The following is a 17,587-nucleotide window of genomic DNA, read 5'->3' as shown; positions in this document are numbered from 1 at the left end:
CTGTACTACAGTGTAATGAGGTACTCTACTACAGTATAATGAGGTACTCTGTACTACAGTGTAATGAGGTACTCTACTACAGTATAATGAGGTACTCTGTACTACAGTGTAATGAGGTACTCTACTACAGTATAATGAGGTACTCTGTACTACAGAGTAATGAGGTACTCTACTACAGTATAATGAGGTACTCTGTACTACAGAGTAATGAGGTACTCTGGAAGCAGCCGGCCCTGCAGTCAGATCAGTGAAGTGTTGCTTCCTGTTTCCTGCAGGAAGATCTCCATCAGTCCAGCAGCTCTGTTCAGTCAGAAGCTCCTCAGCTTCTTGGTCCTTTTTGCTCTAGAAGAGTCGGCTGCTTCCACATTTTGTCCATTTCCTCCTGATGGAGCTGCTGCTCTTTAGAAACAGTTTTCCACCTTCAGATCTCTGGATCCTGCAGACAGTTCAGTTCCTTGGACTTCTTGTAGAGTTTCTGTCATCTGTTATACAGACGATGGTTTTCCTAATTAATCAGGTCCAGTCAGGTGAACTGACAGTTATAACTGATATAACTAATGAATAACTGATATAACTGTAAGAATTAAAAGGAAACAAACACATCATTACCAGTCCCAGTTATCATGGCTTTGATGTTGATTGCAGAGCCGGTGAACTGGGAACCAGTCTGGCCAGTCTGACCAGTCTGCTGCCTGACTCTGCTGACTGGCCTCAAGGTACGGCACGTCCTCCCATCTGACTCTGTACAGACCTCCATCTTCTTTGTCTTTCTTTATTTCTTAGTTTTCATTCACTGAGTGATTCAATTTGAGATTGACTGATTGAATGATTGAAAGTAAAATATAATTAAAAAAATGGGTAAATAAATAAATAATGAAATGTGATAAAATTGTTAGAAATGTGCAATAACTGTACAATACTACCACAGTACTACCATTGTATTATTGTGTACTTAACGATTGTACTACCACAGTATTACTGCGTATTTACTGGCTGTATTACCATAGTATCATTGTGTACTTAATGGCAATGAGACAGTCCTTTAAAACAGTTAATCAATTGAAACCATCTGATTTCACTGACAGATAAAGTTGTGTATCGTCGGCGTAACAATATGAGATGCTAAACTACAGGTGATTTGAAGGAAGCATGTAGAGTGAAAATAAAGTGGGACCAAGAATTGAACCCTGAGGCACTCCACATGTCTGCAGGAAGACCAAGAGACAAAATCACCAACAGATACTGAACATTTTTAGTTACTGAGATAAGACGATGACCAGTCAAGTGCAGTACTCTATACTGCATACTTTAACACGTAGTACCTGTCTGTCTCTCTGTCCTATACATATTCTGACCCTTTGTACATGTCTCTCTCTGTCTGTCTCTTAGCCCCTCAGCACCTCCAGGCCTTCCAGGAGCCTCCGACCTCTCGGTCTCCCTCTCCTCTCTCCCAGAAGAGGTCTCTCTCTCCTGTCTCCCAGAGGAGGTCTCTCTCTCCTCTGTCCCAGAGGAGGTCTCCCTCTCCTCTGTCCTCCAGACCTCCAGGAGCTCCAGGGGGATGGAGGTGGCCGTGGCCCCCAGCCGAGGCCCTTCTCCCCGGGCAGAGAGCTGCAGCGACGGGGCTGATGGAGGCGGAGCGTCCAGAGGTCCCTGGAAGTCCCATCTTCAGAAGAAACCTGGCCAACACAGACAGCAGGTGAGGTACATGATGGTGATGCTGATGATGATAATAATAATAATCTATATTCATATGGAACTTTTCAAAACACAGTTACAAGCACTTTACAAAAGTCTTAAATAAAACAAAGCCATAAAATTAGCAGCAAAATCAATTATGGACAGAATGAGGAGAGCCGAAGAATTCATTTACAAACACCATATATTTATTTATATATTTTGGAAAAATCGCTTTTAACTAAACTTTCTATTCACATGTATTATTCTATATGTGTTTATTGAAGGACTTCCTGAAGTTCATCACTGAATGTTGGATTCAGTCTGTCAAAGTTTCTCATTTAGTCAACCAAAGACCTCAGTTCCCTCCTGTCTTTAAACTGCCACCATTTGGTTTAAAAAGTGCCGTCAGGTGGTTTTGTGTTGTGATGTCAGTGGTTTTGGAGCCAAACTGAATCTGATTTAAAGTAAAGTGATGTTGGCATCAGACTTGATGACATCAGACTGGTGATCACTCTCCAGTCTGCAGGCTGACTGGAGGATTTACAGATTTACAGCAGAAACCACACAACTCAGACTGGCAGCTTCAGTTACTTCAGAAGCAACACAAAAACCACATTGGGCTTTATTTTATTTATTTTATTTTATTTTATTTTATTTTATTTTATTTTATTTTATTTTATTTTATTTTATTTTATAGTATTGAAATTGTTATTTGAGTTTTGATGGAGGTGGACACACACACACACACACAAATTTAACAGCAATATGAAATATAAAACTGGACAGACCAGGATTCTGTACTGAGATTTAGATTTCTTCTGGTTTCTCCTGGAAGCTGCTGAGTGGCCTCCTGTCTCTCTCTCCTCCCCCCCGTCTCCCTCTCTCTTGCACTGTCTCTCTCTGTCTCTAAACCTCACTCTCTCTCTCTCTCTCTCTCTCTCTCTCTGCCTCTCTCTCTCTCTCTCCCTCTCTCTCTCTCTCTCTCTCTCTCCCTCTCTCTCTCTCTCTCTCTCCCTGTCTGTCTCTCTCTCCCAGTCTGCCTGTCTCTCTCTCTCTCTCTCTCTCTCTCTCTGCCTCTCTCTCTCTCTCTCCCTGTCTCTCTCTCTCTCCCTCTCTCTCTCTCTCTCTCTCCCAGTCTGCCTGTCTCTCTCTCTCTCTCTCTCTCTCTCTCTCTCTCTCTCTCTCTCCCTCTCTCTCTCTCTCTCTCTCTCTCCCTCCCTGTCTCTCTCTCCCTCTCTCCCAGTCTGCCTGTCTCTCTCCCTGCCTGTCTGTCTCCTGTTGTCAGGTCCATGTGTTTTAACCTGGTTTTGGCCTCAGATTATTCTGATATGAAGCAGTGAAATGAAGCAGCAGCTTTAATAAGCAGAGTAATGTTCGTGAGCGTGGCTGTAATTCTCAGATATTACCTTAAAGTCAGGCTGCTTCTTAGCGTAATAAAGCGGGTAAATAAGAAACTGTAACTCGGCTGACTGTCTTCTGTAATTGACTGTTTCTGCTGGGAGACAAGAAGCCGTCAGACTTTCTAATATCAGATGCTTCTAATCAACTTTTCTATCTTTCTGTCTCTATTGCTTTTACTATACTTCTCTCTCTGTCTCTCGCTCTCTATTGCATTTATTAATCAAATCAAAATTTAATTTTAGAGCACATTTCATAGTGATGCAACTCAAAGTGCTTCACAGACATGATTTAAAAATGCATCAAATAAGAGAAAAACAGTTGAAAGTATAAAAGTGGAAAACAGTATATTAGAAACTCCAAGTATCTGTATGTGTATGGTTAAGGAACTTGATGACATGCAGCAGTAAAAAGATGTTTTTAAAGTTTCAGTGTTGAACGTTGGTTCTGGCTGCAGGAAGCTTTAAAGGATAAGGCCGGTGTTTTTAATGCATTGTTTACCGTCAACAAATCCTATGAAAATAACAAAATCAACAATGCGTTTGCTCTCCTCTCGTTACTTTCTGACTTCCCACGTTCCGTTTTTAGCCGTCAACCCGGAAGTCATTGGCTCCAATTGTAAGCTAAAAACCTTTAAATTCAGCTCACAAAGACATAGTTTACATTTTAAAAATCACTAACTGTTACCATGAAAAGTCAGGCTGTTGTAGTTTTTACCAAATCAAATTCAAACGGGAACAAATTCTTCATTACGCCGGGGACTATTTTCTGTGCTACAGAACTACTTTCCTGAGATGGAAAACGTGTTTACAGCCGGCTTATTAAGTCGTTTGAGGAAAAAGTGGTCCGGCCCGGTGCATGGTGATGATGAAATATGCTGCAGAGCAGCAGCATGGCTCTGTGATGGGTTTTTAATCGTTTTTTAATGCAATGGAGTTCTATGGCTGCTGGGACATGGCTGCACTGGGACCAGGATACATGGACTAGACTTGTTAGCAAAAAAATTCATTGCTGATTTTGTTATTTTCATAGGATTTGGTGATGGTAAGAAATGCATTAAAAACACCAACCTTATCCTTTAAAGGCTCATATGGCCAAGCATATCAGATTAATACATCAAGTGTTTTAAAAAACACTAAAATAATTAAAAAATTGATTCTGGAGCTGATCAGGAGCTGTAGTGATATTTAGATTACTGTAATATGGTCTGTTCTCCTCGACCAGAGAACAGAGTATTACAGAAATCTAATCTACTAGCAGCATTTGCATGTGCAAAAAAAACTCTACAATGTCAGATCAGTGACGTGTTACTTTGATCTGCCAAGGTTAGACACAGAAGCAAGAGAGGTGGTGCAGATCTGTGGTGAAATCACGTCCCCCCACCTCCTCCACCAGTCTGAGGTTCAGAAGTTCTAAGATGTTCTGCAAACACATGTGTTTTCCTTCAGATGTCACAGGAACCATTTGAACAACCCCAAGAACCATGGCATAGATATATACAGTGGTACTTTTCTTGAATCTATTTTGTTGTATGTGTTGATGTAATCTACCCCCCCCCCCCCCCCCCCCTCCCTCCCCACAGCCCCCATCAGGACCCAGTGTTTGGGTCAAACAGACCAGCCGGTCGGGTTCTGTCTCTAGATCGAGACAAGAACATCTCCTTCCTCCTGAAGGAGCTGGACTCTCTGAGAGACCTCAACCAGAAGGTACACACACACACACACACACACACACACACACACACACACACACACACACACACACACACACACACACACACACACACACACACACACACACACGACTCTGTCATCTGTGAAGGTAAAAAGCTGCTCCACTGTTCTGTGAATCCACATTGTTCCTCCTGAGTCTGAGGTTCCACAGTCGGTCAGAGTTTCCTCTCCAGCAGCTTGTCAGAGTTTTTCCCAGCAGGCCGAGCAGTGTGAGCAAACCCTCCGCTCCTTTTTTAAAGATGGAGACCATCATCACTCCTGCCTGCCAATCCAAAGACTCTGTTCCTGAAATCCATACGACATTAAGAGATGTTTCATCCACGACAGCCCAACAACATCCAGATCCTTCCTCATCTCAGGAGGATCTGGTCCAGCTGGAGCGTTCTAACCTCCTCAGTGACCTCAGTCTTCAGCTCTGCCTCCTGAACAGAGGGACGGTCTGTCAGGTTCAGGAGTTCCTCAAGGTCCTTCGTCCTTCTGAGAGTTATCTGCTCTTCAGCTGAGCTTTCCTTTTGTTCTCCGGTTCCTGCCAATCCCTCTCTCCGTATCGACCTAACCAGAAAGTAAGCTGTGTGTAGATGGGACTAGGGGCGGGGCTTAAACACTACATACACCTGACAGGACAAAGACCACACATACAGACTACATAAAACACAGAAGGCTGTAGAAGTAGAGTCACATGTTCCCCTAATGAACATGACAGCAGGGCCGAAGTTCTGACATGATAAACATCACGGCGACCATCCTGGCTGAACAGAAACAAGACTGGACCTAATTCCTTCCACTCAGGTTCCTTGTTTCTGCGTGAGACAGTGGACAGTCTCCAATCTGCACCAGATCTCCAGGCTCAAATGTGACCAACTGCTGCTTGATGTTGTAGCAACTTCTTCTTTCTTGATCTCTGGAGAAGTTGCACTTCACTTGCTCCAGTAGCTCTCTGTCTCTGAAGCACAGTAAACTCTCCGGTCCGGATCAAGCCGCTCCTTCAGCTTTCGTCCCTTCAGCCTCCTCTGCTGGTCTGAAGCCTGCTGAGTTCAGATCGTCTTCCCAGTGGTTAATGCGCTCAGTGAGGTTTGTCTGAGGATGGAAGCTGTAGTTGGCTTCTGTACAACACTCAGCTGTTACCTGATGGAGAAGGATGGAGGTGAACTGGCATGAGGCATCTATGAGGCATCTCAGTCTGCTGTGAGGCCGAGCCTGGGTCAAGGTGTTGTACCACAGAGACTTACAGGACGGGGTTGCTAGCCTCAAGGATCATTTTGTCTGTCAGCACCATAGCTCCTGCATCACATCGCTAGCTTGTCTGGGAAGCTAAGCAGGTCTGGCTGTGGTTAGTCCTTGGATGGGAGACCACCTGGTGCTGGAAGTGGTGTTGGAGGACCAGTAGGAGGCGCTCTTCCCTCTGGTGTCATGAATAATATCCCCAACGCCCCAGGGCAGAGACAGGGACTCTGTCCTGTGAGTGAGCACCGTCCTTCGGATGAGACGTTAAACCGAGGTCCTGACTCTGTGGTCAATAAAGATCCATCAGCACTCATCACAGACTAGGGGTGTAACCCCGGGGCAAAATGCCCAAACAGGCCTTCCTTCCATCATGGCCACCTAATCATCCCTCGTTGCCTAATTGGCTCTTTCAGTCCTCTACTCTCCACTGAGGGGGCTGATGTGTGGTGAGCGTTCTGGCACAAACTGGCTGCCGTGCATCACCCAGGTGGGTGCTACACTGGTGGTGGATGAGTTGAGTCCCCCCCCCCCCCGATCTGTAAAGTGCTTTGAGTACTTGGCGCTATATAAATGTAATCACTTATTATCATGATTATTATTATTTTCTCCTCCCCCTCCACCCGTCTGCCATGGTTGAACCTGTGAGGAGCATAAACTCCGGACCGCACAGCTCAAACTCAAACCTGCTCACCTTTTCAGGTATATACTGATGAGGAGCGTCTGAGACCAGGTAGCTTGGAGTATCCCACCTGAAAAGAAGATCTCCTCAGTGAGAATGGCAGCAATCTGAGGGGTTCGGCCTGTCATGGGGAACAGTCCCACTTGCTAATCAGCAATCACTAGGAGGCACTGATGTGCTTTTCAGCTCCTAGCATGAACCAGGTTCTTTGATGCTAGCTGACATCATGGTGTACAATCCTCAGAATGTATAGACCCCCAAACACTTTCAAAACATTTTTAAGGGCCGTAAACAACAATGGCAACCAGCGCACCAGAAACAGCAACACAGTCGCTCCATTTTAAGATTCGATGGGTGACCTCAGTCCAAAATAAACCAGCAATAAAGGCTCACAACTGCAGTTTTATCTACTATCATCACAGCTCAAGGCCTGAAAACGCTGCTGGCGACTACGCAATGTTCAATCTTAAACAAAAGAATATGCTAATTACAAAGAAGTAGTTCAACATAATCATGAAAACCTACATCCAGCAACTGCTAACAAACAATACACACCTCACTACGACAACTTTATCAGGCAGTCTGATGTTGTAGAATCAGTTCATTTATCTTCTCAAGAAACTGGAGAACTTGGTCTGCTGGATTCAGAAAACACTCCCACTACAGATTTAAATACTGCAAAAAATTGAAATAGGGAAAAAAAAATTTGAATCTGGATGTGGATCTGAACTGTGGCAGTTTACAGTTTACAGCATGAACCTCCAGGAAACAGACAGAAAGGCGACTCCTGGGCCAAACCTCAAAACCTGCAGTATTCCTAGAATCCGGCGTAGCACCTTTGTCACATGTCTCCTCCCTCGCTCTCCTGGCTTTCCTGTCAGTCACATTAATGTAACTCTACCATATGAAACCAGAAAGAGGTTGTTTTGACTCGGATGACCCGTCATGGTTCTGTCAGGAACCTTTTGGAGAACGTAAGAAAAATCCCAGATCAGAGAGAGACTGATGAACCAGTCCAGACTGGTTTCAGCTTCTGTTTGTTCTGGTTCTACTGGTTTTACTGCCAAGCAGACATTTTCTCTCCAACAGCCTCAGTCTGAAACAGATCGAGTCCAGATGAATGGTGGTCACTGTGTGTGTGTGTGTGTGTGTGTGTGTGTGTGTGTGTGTGTGTGTGTGTGTGTGTGTGTGTGTGTGTGTGTGTGTGTGTGTTTGGTCTTGTCTGGGTGTCCCTCTGCGCACAGTAGGAAGAAACTCTGTATTCATTTCTACAGCTGCAGACTGTGTGTGTGTGTGTGTGTGTGTGTGTGTGTGTGTGTGTGTGTGTGTGTGTGTGTGTGTGTGTGTGTGTCAGGCCTGGCTGTTATTGATGTGTGTGGTTGGCAAGTAGCTGTGACTCCTAACAGACAGACAGCAACATTTCCCACGAGGTGCTCTGTGTGTGTGTGTGTGTGTGTGTGTGTGTGTGTGTGTGTTTTCAGAGGGGAATATTTTCCTCAGGAGGTTTAACCTCCGGTCAGTCTGGAAAAGACCTGAGACCCCGGCTTTATACTGACACTGTCTGTGTGTGTGTGTGTGTGTGCGCATTAGCTGCAGGCCCAGCTGGTCCAGAAGGAGAAGGAGCTGGAGAGGAGGGAGGTGGAAGAGGAGCTGATGGAGGAGCAGCAGGAGGCGAGGAGCTGGGAGAGAGCTGCAGGTGAGGAGGGGGGGAGGGGGATGGGGGGGGGGGGGGGGGGGTGAAGTTTACGAACTCTGACCTCAGTTCAGATTTCAGCAGCAGAACAAACTGAAGACTGAAGCTTTTAATGGGCAGAGGAATAAAAGATTTAATGGAAACAATAGACTTTGGTTTTTACTGGTGGTTTGACTGGAGCGTGGAGGAGGAGGAAGAGGAGGAGGAAGAGGAGGAGGGAGGAGCAGCAGGAGCTGGGGGCTGGAGCATCAGACCTGAGCAGAGGGCAGCAGGAGAGTCCGTCTGTGTTGTCGGTGCTGGAGGGTGGAGACACCTCAGCACCTCGACACCTCGACACCTCAACACCTCACCATCTCGACACCTCAGTACCTCAACACCTCAGCACCTCGACACCTCGACACCTCAACACCTCACCATCTCGACACCTCAGTACCTCAACACCTCACCATTTCGACACCTCGACACCTCAACACCTCAGTACCTCAACACCTCACAATCTCGACACCTCAACACCTCAGTACCTCAACACCTCACCATCTCGACACCTCAACACCTCAGTACCTCAACACCTCAGCACCTCAACACCTCAGCACCTCAGTACCTCAACACCTCAGCACCTCGACACCTCACCATCTCGACACCTCAACACCTCAACACCTCAACACCTCAGTACCTCAGTACCTCAACACCTCAGCACCTCAACACCTCAGCACCTCAGTACCTCAACACCTCAGCACCTCGACACCTCACCATCTCGACACCTCAACACCTCAACACCTCAGTACCTCAACACCTCAGCACCTCGACACCTCAGTACCTCGACACCTCAGTACCTCAACACCTCAGCACCTCGACACCTCGACACCTCAGCACCTCGACACCTCAGTACCTCAGTAGCTCAACACCTCAACACCTCAACACCTCACCATCTCGACACCTCGACACCTCAGCACCTCGACACCTCAGTACCTCAGTAGCTCAACACCTCAACACCTCACCATCTCGACACCTCGACACCTCACCATCTCGACACCTCAGCACCTCAGCACCTCGACACCGCAGTACCTCAGTAGTTCAACACCTCACCATCTCAACACCTCGACACCTCGACACCTCAGTACCTCAGTAGCTCAACACCTCGACACCTCGACACCTCAGCACCTCGACACCTCAGTACCTTAGTAGCTCAACACCTCAACACCTCAACACCTCACCATCTCGACACCTCAGCACCTCAACACCTCGACACCTCGACACCTCACCATCTCGACACCTCGACACCTCAGCACCTCGACACCTCGAAACCTCAGCACCTCAGCACCTCGACACCTCACCATCTCGACACCTCGACACCTCACCATCTCGACACCTCGACACCTCGACACCTCACCATCTCGACACCTCGACACCTCACCATCTCGACACCTCGACACCTCACCATCTCGACACCTCGACACCTCAGCACCTCGACACCCGGACACCTCAGTAGCCCAACACCTCAACACCTCACCATCTCGACACCTCAGCACCTCAGTACCTCAGCACCTCACCATCTCGACACCTCGACACCTCAGCACCTCACCATCTCGACACCTCGACACCTCAGCACCTCGACACCTCAGTACCTCAGTAGCTCAACACCTTGACACCTCGACACCTCAGCACCTCACCATCTCGACACCTCAGCACCTCAACACCTCGACACCTCACCATCTCGACACCTCGACACCTCGACACCTCAGCACCTCGACACCTCAGTACCTCGACACCTCAGCACCTCAGCACCTCGACACCTCGACACCTCGACACCTCAGTAGCTCAACACCTCAACACCTCAGCACCTCGACACCTCACCATCTCGACACCTCGACACCTCAGCACCTCGACACCTCAGTACCTCAGTAGCTCAACACCTCGACACCTCAGCACCTCGACACCTCAGTACCTTAGTAGCTCAACACCTCAACACCTCAACACCTCACCATCTCAACACCTCAGCACCTCAACACCTCGACACCTCACCATCTCGACACCTCAGCACCTCGACACCTCAACACCTCAACACCTCGACACCTCACCATCTCGACACCTCAGCACCTCAACACCTCGACACCTCACCATCTCGACACCTCGACACCTCGACACCTCAGTAACTCGACACCTCAGCACCTCGACACCTCACCATCTCGACACCTCGACACCTCAGCACCTCAGTACCTCAGCACCTCAGTACCTCAACACCTCAGTACCTCGACACCTCAGTACCTCAACACCTCGACACCTCGACACCTCACCATCTCGACACCTCGACACCTCAGCACCTCGACACCTCGACACCTCAGCACCTCGACACCTCACCATCTTGACACCTCGACACCTCACCATGTCGACAACTCTACACCTCAGCACCTCGACAACTGGACACCTCAGTAGCTCAACACCTCAACACCTCACCACCTCGACACCTCAGCACCTCAGTACCTCAGCACCTCACCATCTCGACACCTCAGTACCTCGACACCTCAGCACCTCAGCACCTCGACACCTCACCATCTCGACACCTCGACACCTCAGTACCTCAGTAGCTCAACACCTCAACACCTCGACACCTCGACACCTCAGCACCTCGACACCTCAGTACCTTAGTAGCTCAACACCTCAACACCTCAGCACCTCAACACCTCAACACCTCAACACCTCGACACCTCACCATCTCGACACCTCAGTACCTCAACACCTCAGTACCTCAGCACCTCAGTACCTCAACACCTCAGTACCTCGACACCTCACCATCTCGACACCTCAGTACCTCAACACCTCGACACCTCAGCACCTCAGTACCTCAACACCTCAGTACCTCGACACCTCACCATCTCGACATCTCGACACCTCAGTACCTCAGCACCTCAACACCTCAACACCTCAGCACCTCAGTACCTCAACACCTCAGCATCTCGACACCTCAGTACCTCAGCACCTCAGTACCTCAGTACCTCAACACCTCAGCACCTCGACACCTCAGCACCTTGACACCTCAGCACCTCAGTACCTCAACACCTCAGTACCTCGACACCTCAGCACCTCGACACCTCAGCACCTCAGTACCTCGACACCTCAGCACCTCGACACCTCAGCACCTCAGTACCTCAATACCTCAGCACCTCGACACCTCAGTACCTCAGCACCTCAACACCTCAGTACCTCAGTACCTCAACACCTCAGCACCTCGACACCTCAGCACCTCAGTACCTCAACACCTCAGCACCTCGACACCTCAGTACCTCAGCACCTCGACACCTCAGTACCTCAGCACCTCGACACCTCAGCACCTCAGTACCTCGACACCTCAGCACCTCGACACCTCAGCACCTCAGTACCTCAACACCTCAGCACCTCGACACCTCGACACCCCAGCACCTCAGCACCTCAACACCTCTGGTTCTGGTTCTGGTTCTGGTTCTGGTTCTGCTGCCTGGTCAGTCTTCAGCTCTGACTTTGGAGAAGAACTGAGGCTCAAAAACCTTCTTCAGAAGCTTCAGACAGACCAGGTGACACCATGCTGCCAAGTCTCAGGAGACTCTACTGAACTCTACCGAACTCTAGTTTAATAAACTGTACTTTATTGAACTTTACTTTAAATAACTCTACTGTATTGAACAAAATGTTATTGAACTCTACTTTATCACTGAGGAAGCTTCACACAATTTCTGCTTCATTTTTATTTTTGTTTAAGATTTTGTCTTCATTTCCTTTCTAAGAGAGCCGCTCCTCCTCCTCCTCCTCCTCGTCTTCTTCTTCTCCTTTTCCTCCTCCACCTCCTCCCCCTCCTCCTCCTTCAGTTTGTTTTACAGTTTACATTCCTGTTAATCATATTTGTTCCAACCGCGACTTGTTAAATATTTGAATTTTTCTGTTTTTTCATACTTTTTAAGACCCCCCCCACACACACACACACACACACACCTCCTGCTAATTAAAACAATAGCACTCATAACGAGGTGACAGTTAACGAGGCAGCTGTTAGTTTAATAGAGGAGTGTGTGTGTGTGATTTGCATGGATGTTTAACGAGCAAATTCCAGCTAAAATGCAATATTGATTTTCTTAGTGTGTGTGTGTGTGTGTGTGTGTGTGTGTGTGTGTGTGTGTGTGTGTGTGTGTGATTGAGACATCAGAGGAAGGTGTTGATGGATGTGTAGATGTAATCCGCTGGGATTATCAGAGAGAGAGAGAGGGGGAGAGAGAGAGAGATAGAGAGGGAGAGAGAGTAAATGTGAGGTTGGTAGATTGAAAGCATGCTCTCTCCCTTCTCGTTCTCTCTTTACACCCCATTCTCTCTCTCTCTCTCTCTCTCTCTCTCTCTCTCTCTCTCTCTCTCTCTCTCTCTCTCTCTCTCTCTCTCTGTCTCTCTCTTTGTTTCTGTGTCTGTCTTTCTCTCTCTCATTCTCTCTCTCTCCCTCTGTTTTTCTCTGTCTGTCTCTCTCTATCTCTCTCTCTCTCTCTCATATTGCTGTATGTCCAGTGAGCTGTGGTCATCTCTTCATCATTATGAGTTATGGACCACCAGGACACACACACACACACACAGACACACAGACACACACACACACACACACAGACACACACAGCAGTAATACAGTAGCTGTGTTAATAAACCCAGAGATCACAGCTCTTATTGGACAAACTAATAGAGACAGGAGGAGGAGGAGGAGGAGGAGGAGGAGGGTTCTCCTCTCCATGGCTGGTTTGGTAACATATCTTTATCCAGCAGTGTTTCTGATGTTTCTCATGATGATTCTAATTTCCTCTTTTCTCTCCTCTCCTCTCATCCCCTCCTCCTCCTCTCTCCTCTCCTCTCTTCCTTTCCTCTCTTCCCCCTCTCCTCTCCTCTCCTCTCTTCTCCTCTCTTCCCCCTCTCCTCTCCTCCTCTCCTCTCCTCCTCTCTTCTCCTCTCTTCCCCCTCTCCTCTCCTCTCCTCCTCTCCTCCTCTCTTCCCCCTCCCCTCTCCTCCTCCTCTCCTCCTCTCCTCTCCTCTCCTCTCCTCCTCTCCTCTCCTCCTCTCCTCTCTTCCTCTCCTCTCCTCTCCTCCTCTCTTCCCCCTCCCCTCTCCTCTCCTCCTCTCTTCCTCCTCTCCTCTCCTCCTCTCTTCCCCCTCCCCTCTCCTCCTCCTCTCTTCCTCTCCTCCCCTCCTCCTCTCTCCTCCTCTCCTCCCCTCCCCTCTCCTCTTCCCCCTCTCCTCTCCTCTCCTCTCCCCTCCTCCTCTCCTCCTCTCCTCTCCTCCTCTCAGTATTAGAGGAGGTGTTATCTTCTCAGAAGAACAGAGATCAGGCTCTGATGTCCAGACTCCTGCTGGCCAATGAGGAGCGAGACGAGGCTCTGCTCCGCGCACAGCGCCTCCTGCAGTCCGCCGCCCAGTACGCACACACACACACACACACACACACACACACACGCACACACACACACACACACACACACACACACACACACACACACACACACAGTAACCAGGTAGTAGATAGTTTTGGTTGGAGGCATTTTATAATGATTCAGCTGGAAGAATAATGATAATAATAACAATAATAACAATAAGAATAATTATTTATAGTTTTATTGTCAGAAGTTTTCCATGAAACCTCATTCTTCAGAATCAGCCAGAATCAGCCTTCAAAATCTGCCTGAAATATAACTGGCTCTTTTTGAATAATAATAAAATAATAATATTCAGTCTTCTGTTTTCTGTTTCCTCCTCCTCATGCTGTTTGTTCTGTACTGCTGCACACTGGGCTGTGTGTGTGTGTGTGTGTGTGTGTGTGTGTGTGTGTGTGTGTGTGTGTGTGTGTGTGTGTGTGTGTGTGTGTGTTGGTTCTCTGGAGGAGAAAGTGAAATAAACTGAGTTGTTTATTCTGTTATTTAAATGTGAAAGTTGAAGCTGTTTAGTTCGTTTACCTGAAGGACGGAAAAACAACCGACCTCTGCTCCTCCTCTTCCTCCTCCTCCTCTTCTTCCCCTTCTTCTTCCTGCTCTTCTCCCCCCCCCCCCCCCCCCCCCCTTCATTATTCAGCCTCAGTCTGGTTGAAAGCTGTGAAACGAGCTCAATTCTCCTCAAGGAGCCGCAAAATAGACCGAGAAATCTAATTAGAGACCCCCCCCCCCCCTTACCCCCCCTCCTCTAACCCCCCTCCCTCTCCCTCCTCCTCCTCCTCATCTTATCCCCCCCCCCCCCCAGGATGAGAGGGTAATTGATATCGGAGGCCACAATCCTTTTATGAGGGACAGAATATGGAAGAGCATGTTCCATCTGTCAGGACGGGGTGTGTGTGTGTGTGTGTGTGTGTGTGTGTGTGTGTGTGTGTGTGTGTGTGTGTGTGTGTGTGTGTGTGTGTGTGTGTGTGTGTGTGTGTGTGTGAGGTGGGGGTTGGCAGTGGAATGGAGTTGTGTGCTTTCCTAATGGGAAAGAGGCTGCGTGTAATACTTCTGTCAATGTGTGTGTTTTTGTGTCGGTGTGTTTGATGCATGGATTGTGTGTGTGTGTGTGTGTGTGTGTGTGTGTGTGTGTGTTTCATGCATAGGTTGTGTGTGTGTGAAGCAGTGTGTGCTACTGCTGTGTTTCTTGTTGTTTTTCTGACTGAAGCTGAAACATTATTGATCGATAGAATTCCTTTACACACAATCAATTTCATACTTTCTATGCAAAGTTTAATGAGCCATTAATTACATATAAGAAAAACATATAAGCTTATTAATGAGAAAATATCACCCTTGATTTTTAGGAAATACACAGCTGACTTTGGGCTTCATTATCTACAAGGTGCTTTCTGTAGAGCTGAACTGGTTTTCCAAACCTGCAACAAGTAATTACCTGCTAATTACCTGCTATCTTACTGTTGTCACCAAGTAATTGCCTACTAATCACATGCTAACTACCTGTTCTTAGCAAGTCATTACATTCTAATTACTGCTAACTTACTGTTCTTACCAAGTAATTACCCTCTAATTACCTGCTAACTTTGTTTTCTTACCAAGTAATTGGCCGATAATTACCTGTTCTTACCAACCTGCTAACTTAATGTTCTTAACAAGTAATTACCTGCTAATTACTGCTAACTGACTGTTCTTAATTACCTGCTAACTGACTGTTCTTAACAAGTACTTTACTACTAATCACATGCTAACTACCTGTTCTTAGCAAGTCATTACATTCTAATTACTGCTAACTTACTGTTCTTAACAAGTAATTACCTGTTAATTACATGTTCTTACCAAGTAATTACCTGTTAATTACATGTTCTTACCAAGTAATTACCTGCTAACTACCTGTTCTTAGCAAGTCATTATCTTCAAATTACCTGCTAACTTACGATCATGCTGATGTATTTACCTCCTCAGTTCCAGCAGGAGTTCACTGACCTGGTCAGTTGTTAGAAGTCTCTGCTGGTGTCTGAACTTGTTCACTGGTTTCCATCTGGTTCAACTGCTGAAGCTGCAGTTTCTCATTAAAGGGAAAAACACTCAACTAAACAGTCCAGTCTGTAAAACTGTCTGCATTGTTTCTTTAATTAGGAGTCCAAGCACTGCTGGTACTGGGATTCTCTTTCTTCTCCTTCTTCTTCTTCTTCTTCTTCTTCTGCCCTAAAACAACTTGTACCTCAGAGACTGTAAGTCCTAGAACGATCAAATTTGGTGGCTCCGTTTCAAATCTCACTCACTACTTGAGCAACAAAAAATACACCAATCAGCCAGATGGTGGCGCTGTGACAAGCAACTTTACATTTTGGCCACAAACTCCCGAACAGTCAAAACTCTTCTCCTTAGATTCCTCGGCTCAAGACGAATCCATCCAGGGGCAGCTGACCGATAGAGGGCGGTAGGGCCCCGCCCTCCTTGAGCCACAATAATAATAATGATGATAATAATAAATTATACAAATTTTCAAGACCGTTTGTAAAAAATAATAATAATGATGATAATAATAAATTATACAAATTTTCAAGACAGTTTGTCCCTCTGAATATCATAGTCCAATCAGCTGCAGCGTCAAGTCGTGTTCCATGGAGTACCGAGGCTTTCGGGCGATTTCAGTCTGGTTGAAAATCGCCCAGATCGCTCTGATAGACTTTCATGTTAAGGCAATTTTTTTTTAACTGCAGGCACTGCAATGCAATCTCTATGGGATCCGGGTGGGCTTGCACTAACAAGTTATCGTCATACGTAACCTGGTGCATTCTCGTGCTCCTCGGATGGCCACATTTCCGTTGGGAAGTCGTTCTTCCGACTTTGGTGTGTTCATGACCTTTTAAGTCGTCATGCGAAAACAACATGGACGCTAAAGAGAAGATGTGTTGTATTTTATTTTATTGCTTAGAGCGTTTAAACAACACGTTGATAGCTGTTTCCACATTTGCTTTACGGTCGGGAACTCATTTTTCCGATTATTCCGATGACACCGCATGAATGCAGCGGTCACATTCAAGATCAACATGGCTGACGTTACCGCAACTCAGAGGAGCAACTCGATCGTGTCATTAAGAGAAATACCGTTCAGTCGTCATAGTAATCAGGATAAATTGGCAACTAAAGAATTAGGACCACCCAGACCAAATTTAAACACCAAGCAAGTATCTACAAAGGGGGGGAAATCATATATCCGGGGATTTTGACGACAGTTTATCTGTTGATGACCACAGTGGATTGTTCAGTCATTGTAGAGCCAAAATAATTTTATTTAAGACATTTACAATGAACTCCTGGATGTAGCTGTCCACAAATACTACAGTATGTAGCCTAAGGAACAATCATTGTCTTATGTTGCCATCTAGTGGTTACTGGTGGTATTGCTACGTGAGGTGACCAGAAAAAACTAATTGTACAATGCAATGTGACAATGTCAAGTTCGCTAGCTGACTTAGGTTAATTTACCCATTGAACGGGTCAACTTAGCCATCATCGCAACAATTGCCCCCCCTGAGAGATTTGGCAGGAGCCGCCACTGAATCCATCACATATACAGGTTTTCATTTCTGCCATGATAGTTTTTCCCTTTAGTTTGATTGTTATGCAAAACCGATTTCTTTGCTTTTTCCCCCACAAAGTCGATCCGGTCTCAACTAAGTTTTGCACTCAGCACATCTGGACTTCCTGGATTACAGAGTGTTTTGTTTTGTCTCTGTTTGGCTGTGAGACA

At 46.8% G+C, this 17,587-nt stretch overlaps 2 protein-coding genes across 2 annotated transcripts; both read left to right on the top strand.

The window, feature by feature from the left end:
• Positions 1-645: 645 nt before the first annotated feature.
• On the top strand, positions 646-15,931 carry LOC139667983 (uncharacterized; the record flags this gene model as incomplete). The annotated part of the gene is made up of 6 exons (XM_071547454.1): positions 646-716; positions 1,390-1,696; positions 4,658-4,781; positions 8,302-8,407; positions 13,691-13,817; positions 15,793-15,931. Coding segments are annotated over 6 exons (874 nt in total), but the record flags the coding sequence as incomplete, so codon positions are not given.
• Positions 8,541-12,012, top strand: LOC139667984 (mucin-5AC-like). Its single transcript, XM_071547456.1, has 6 exons — positions 8,541-9,521; positions 9,635-10,297; positions 10,403-10,553; positions 10,667-10,762; positions 10,811-10,977; positions 11,131-12,012. The coding sequence occupies exons 1-6, from the start codon at positions 8,541-8,543 to the stop codon at positions 12,010-12,012; spliced, it is 2,940 nt and encodes a 979-aa protein (XP_071403557.1).
• Positions 15,932-17,587: the final 1,656 nt, after the last annotated feature.

This window comes from Centroberyx affinis, unplaced genomic scaffold (genome assembly GCF_046629955.1).
Source record: "Centroberyx affinis isolate AG114_WGS23_722 - 3 ecotype Tasmania unplaced genomic scaffold, CSIRO-AGI_Caff_v1 ptg005929l_1, whole genome shotgun sequence".
Lineage (NCBI taxonomy): Eukaryota > Metazoa > Chordata > Actinopteri > Beryciformes > Berycidae > Centroberyx > Centroberyx affinis.
This window is presented reverse-complemented; position numbering and strand designations above follow the sequence as displayed.

Bases quoted from the DNA above. Each gene is read 5' to 3' on its own strand.
- LOC139667984 (XM_071547456.1), top strand. From the start codon at position 8,541: ATGGAAACAATAGACTTTGGTTTTTACTGGTGGTTTGACTGGAGCGTG. The intron at 10,298-10,402 runs GTACCTCAGTAG...TCAACACCTCAG, and splicing joins CTCAGCACCTCGACACCTCA to CACCTCAACACCTCGACACC. The intron at 10,763-10,810 runs CATCTTGACACC...TCTACACCTCAG, and splicing joins TCAGCACCTCGACACCTCAC to CACCTCGACAACTGGACACC.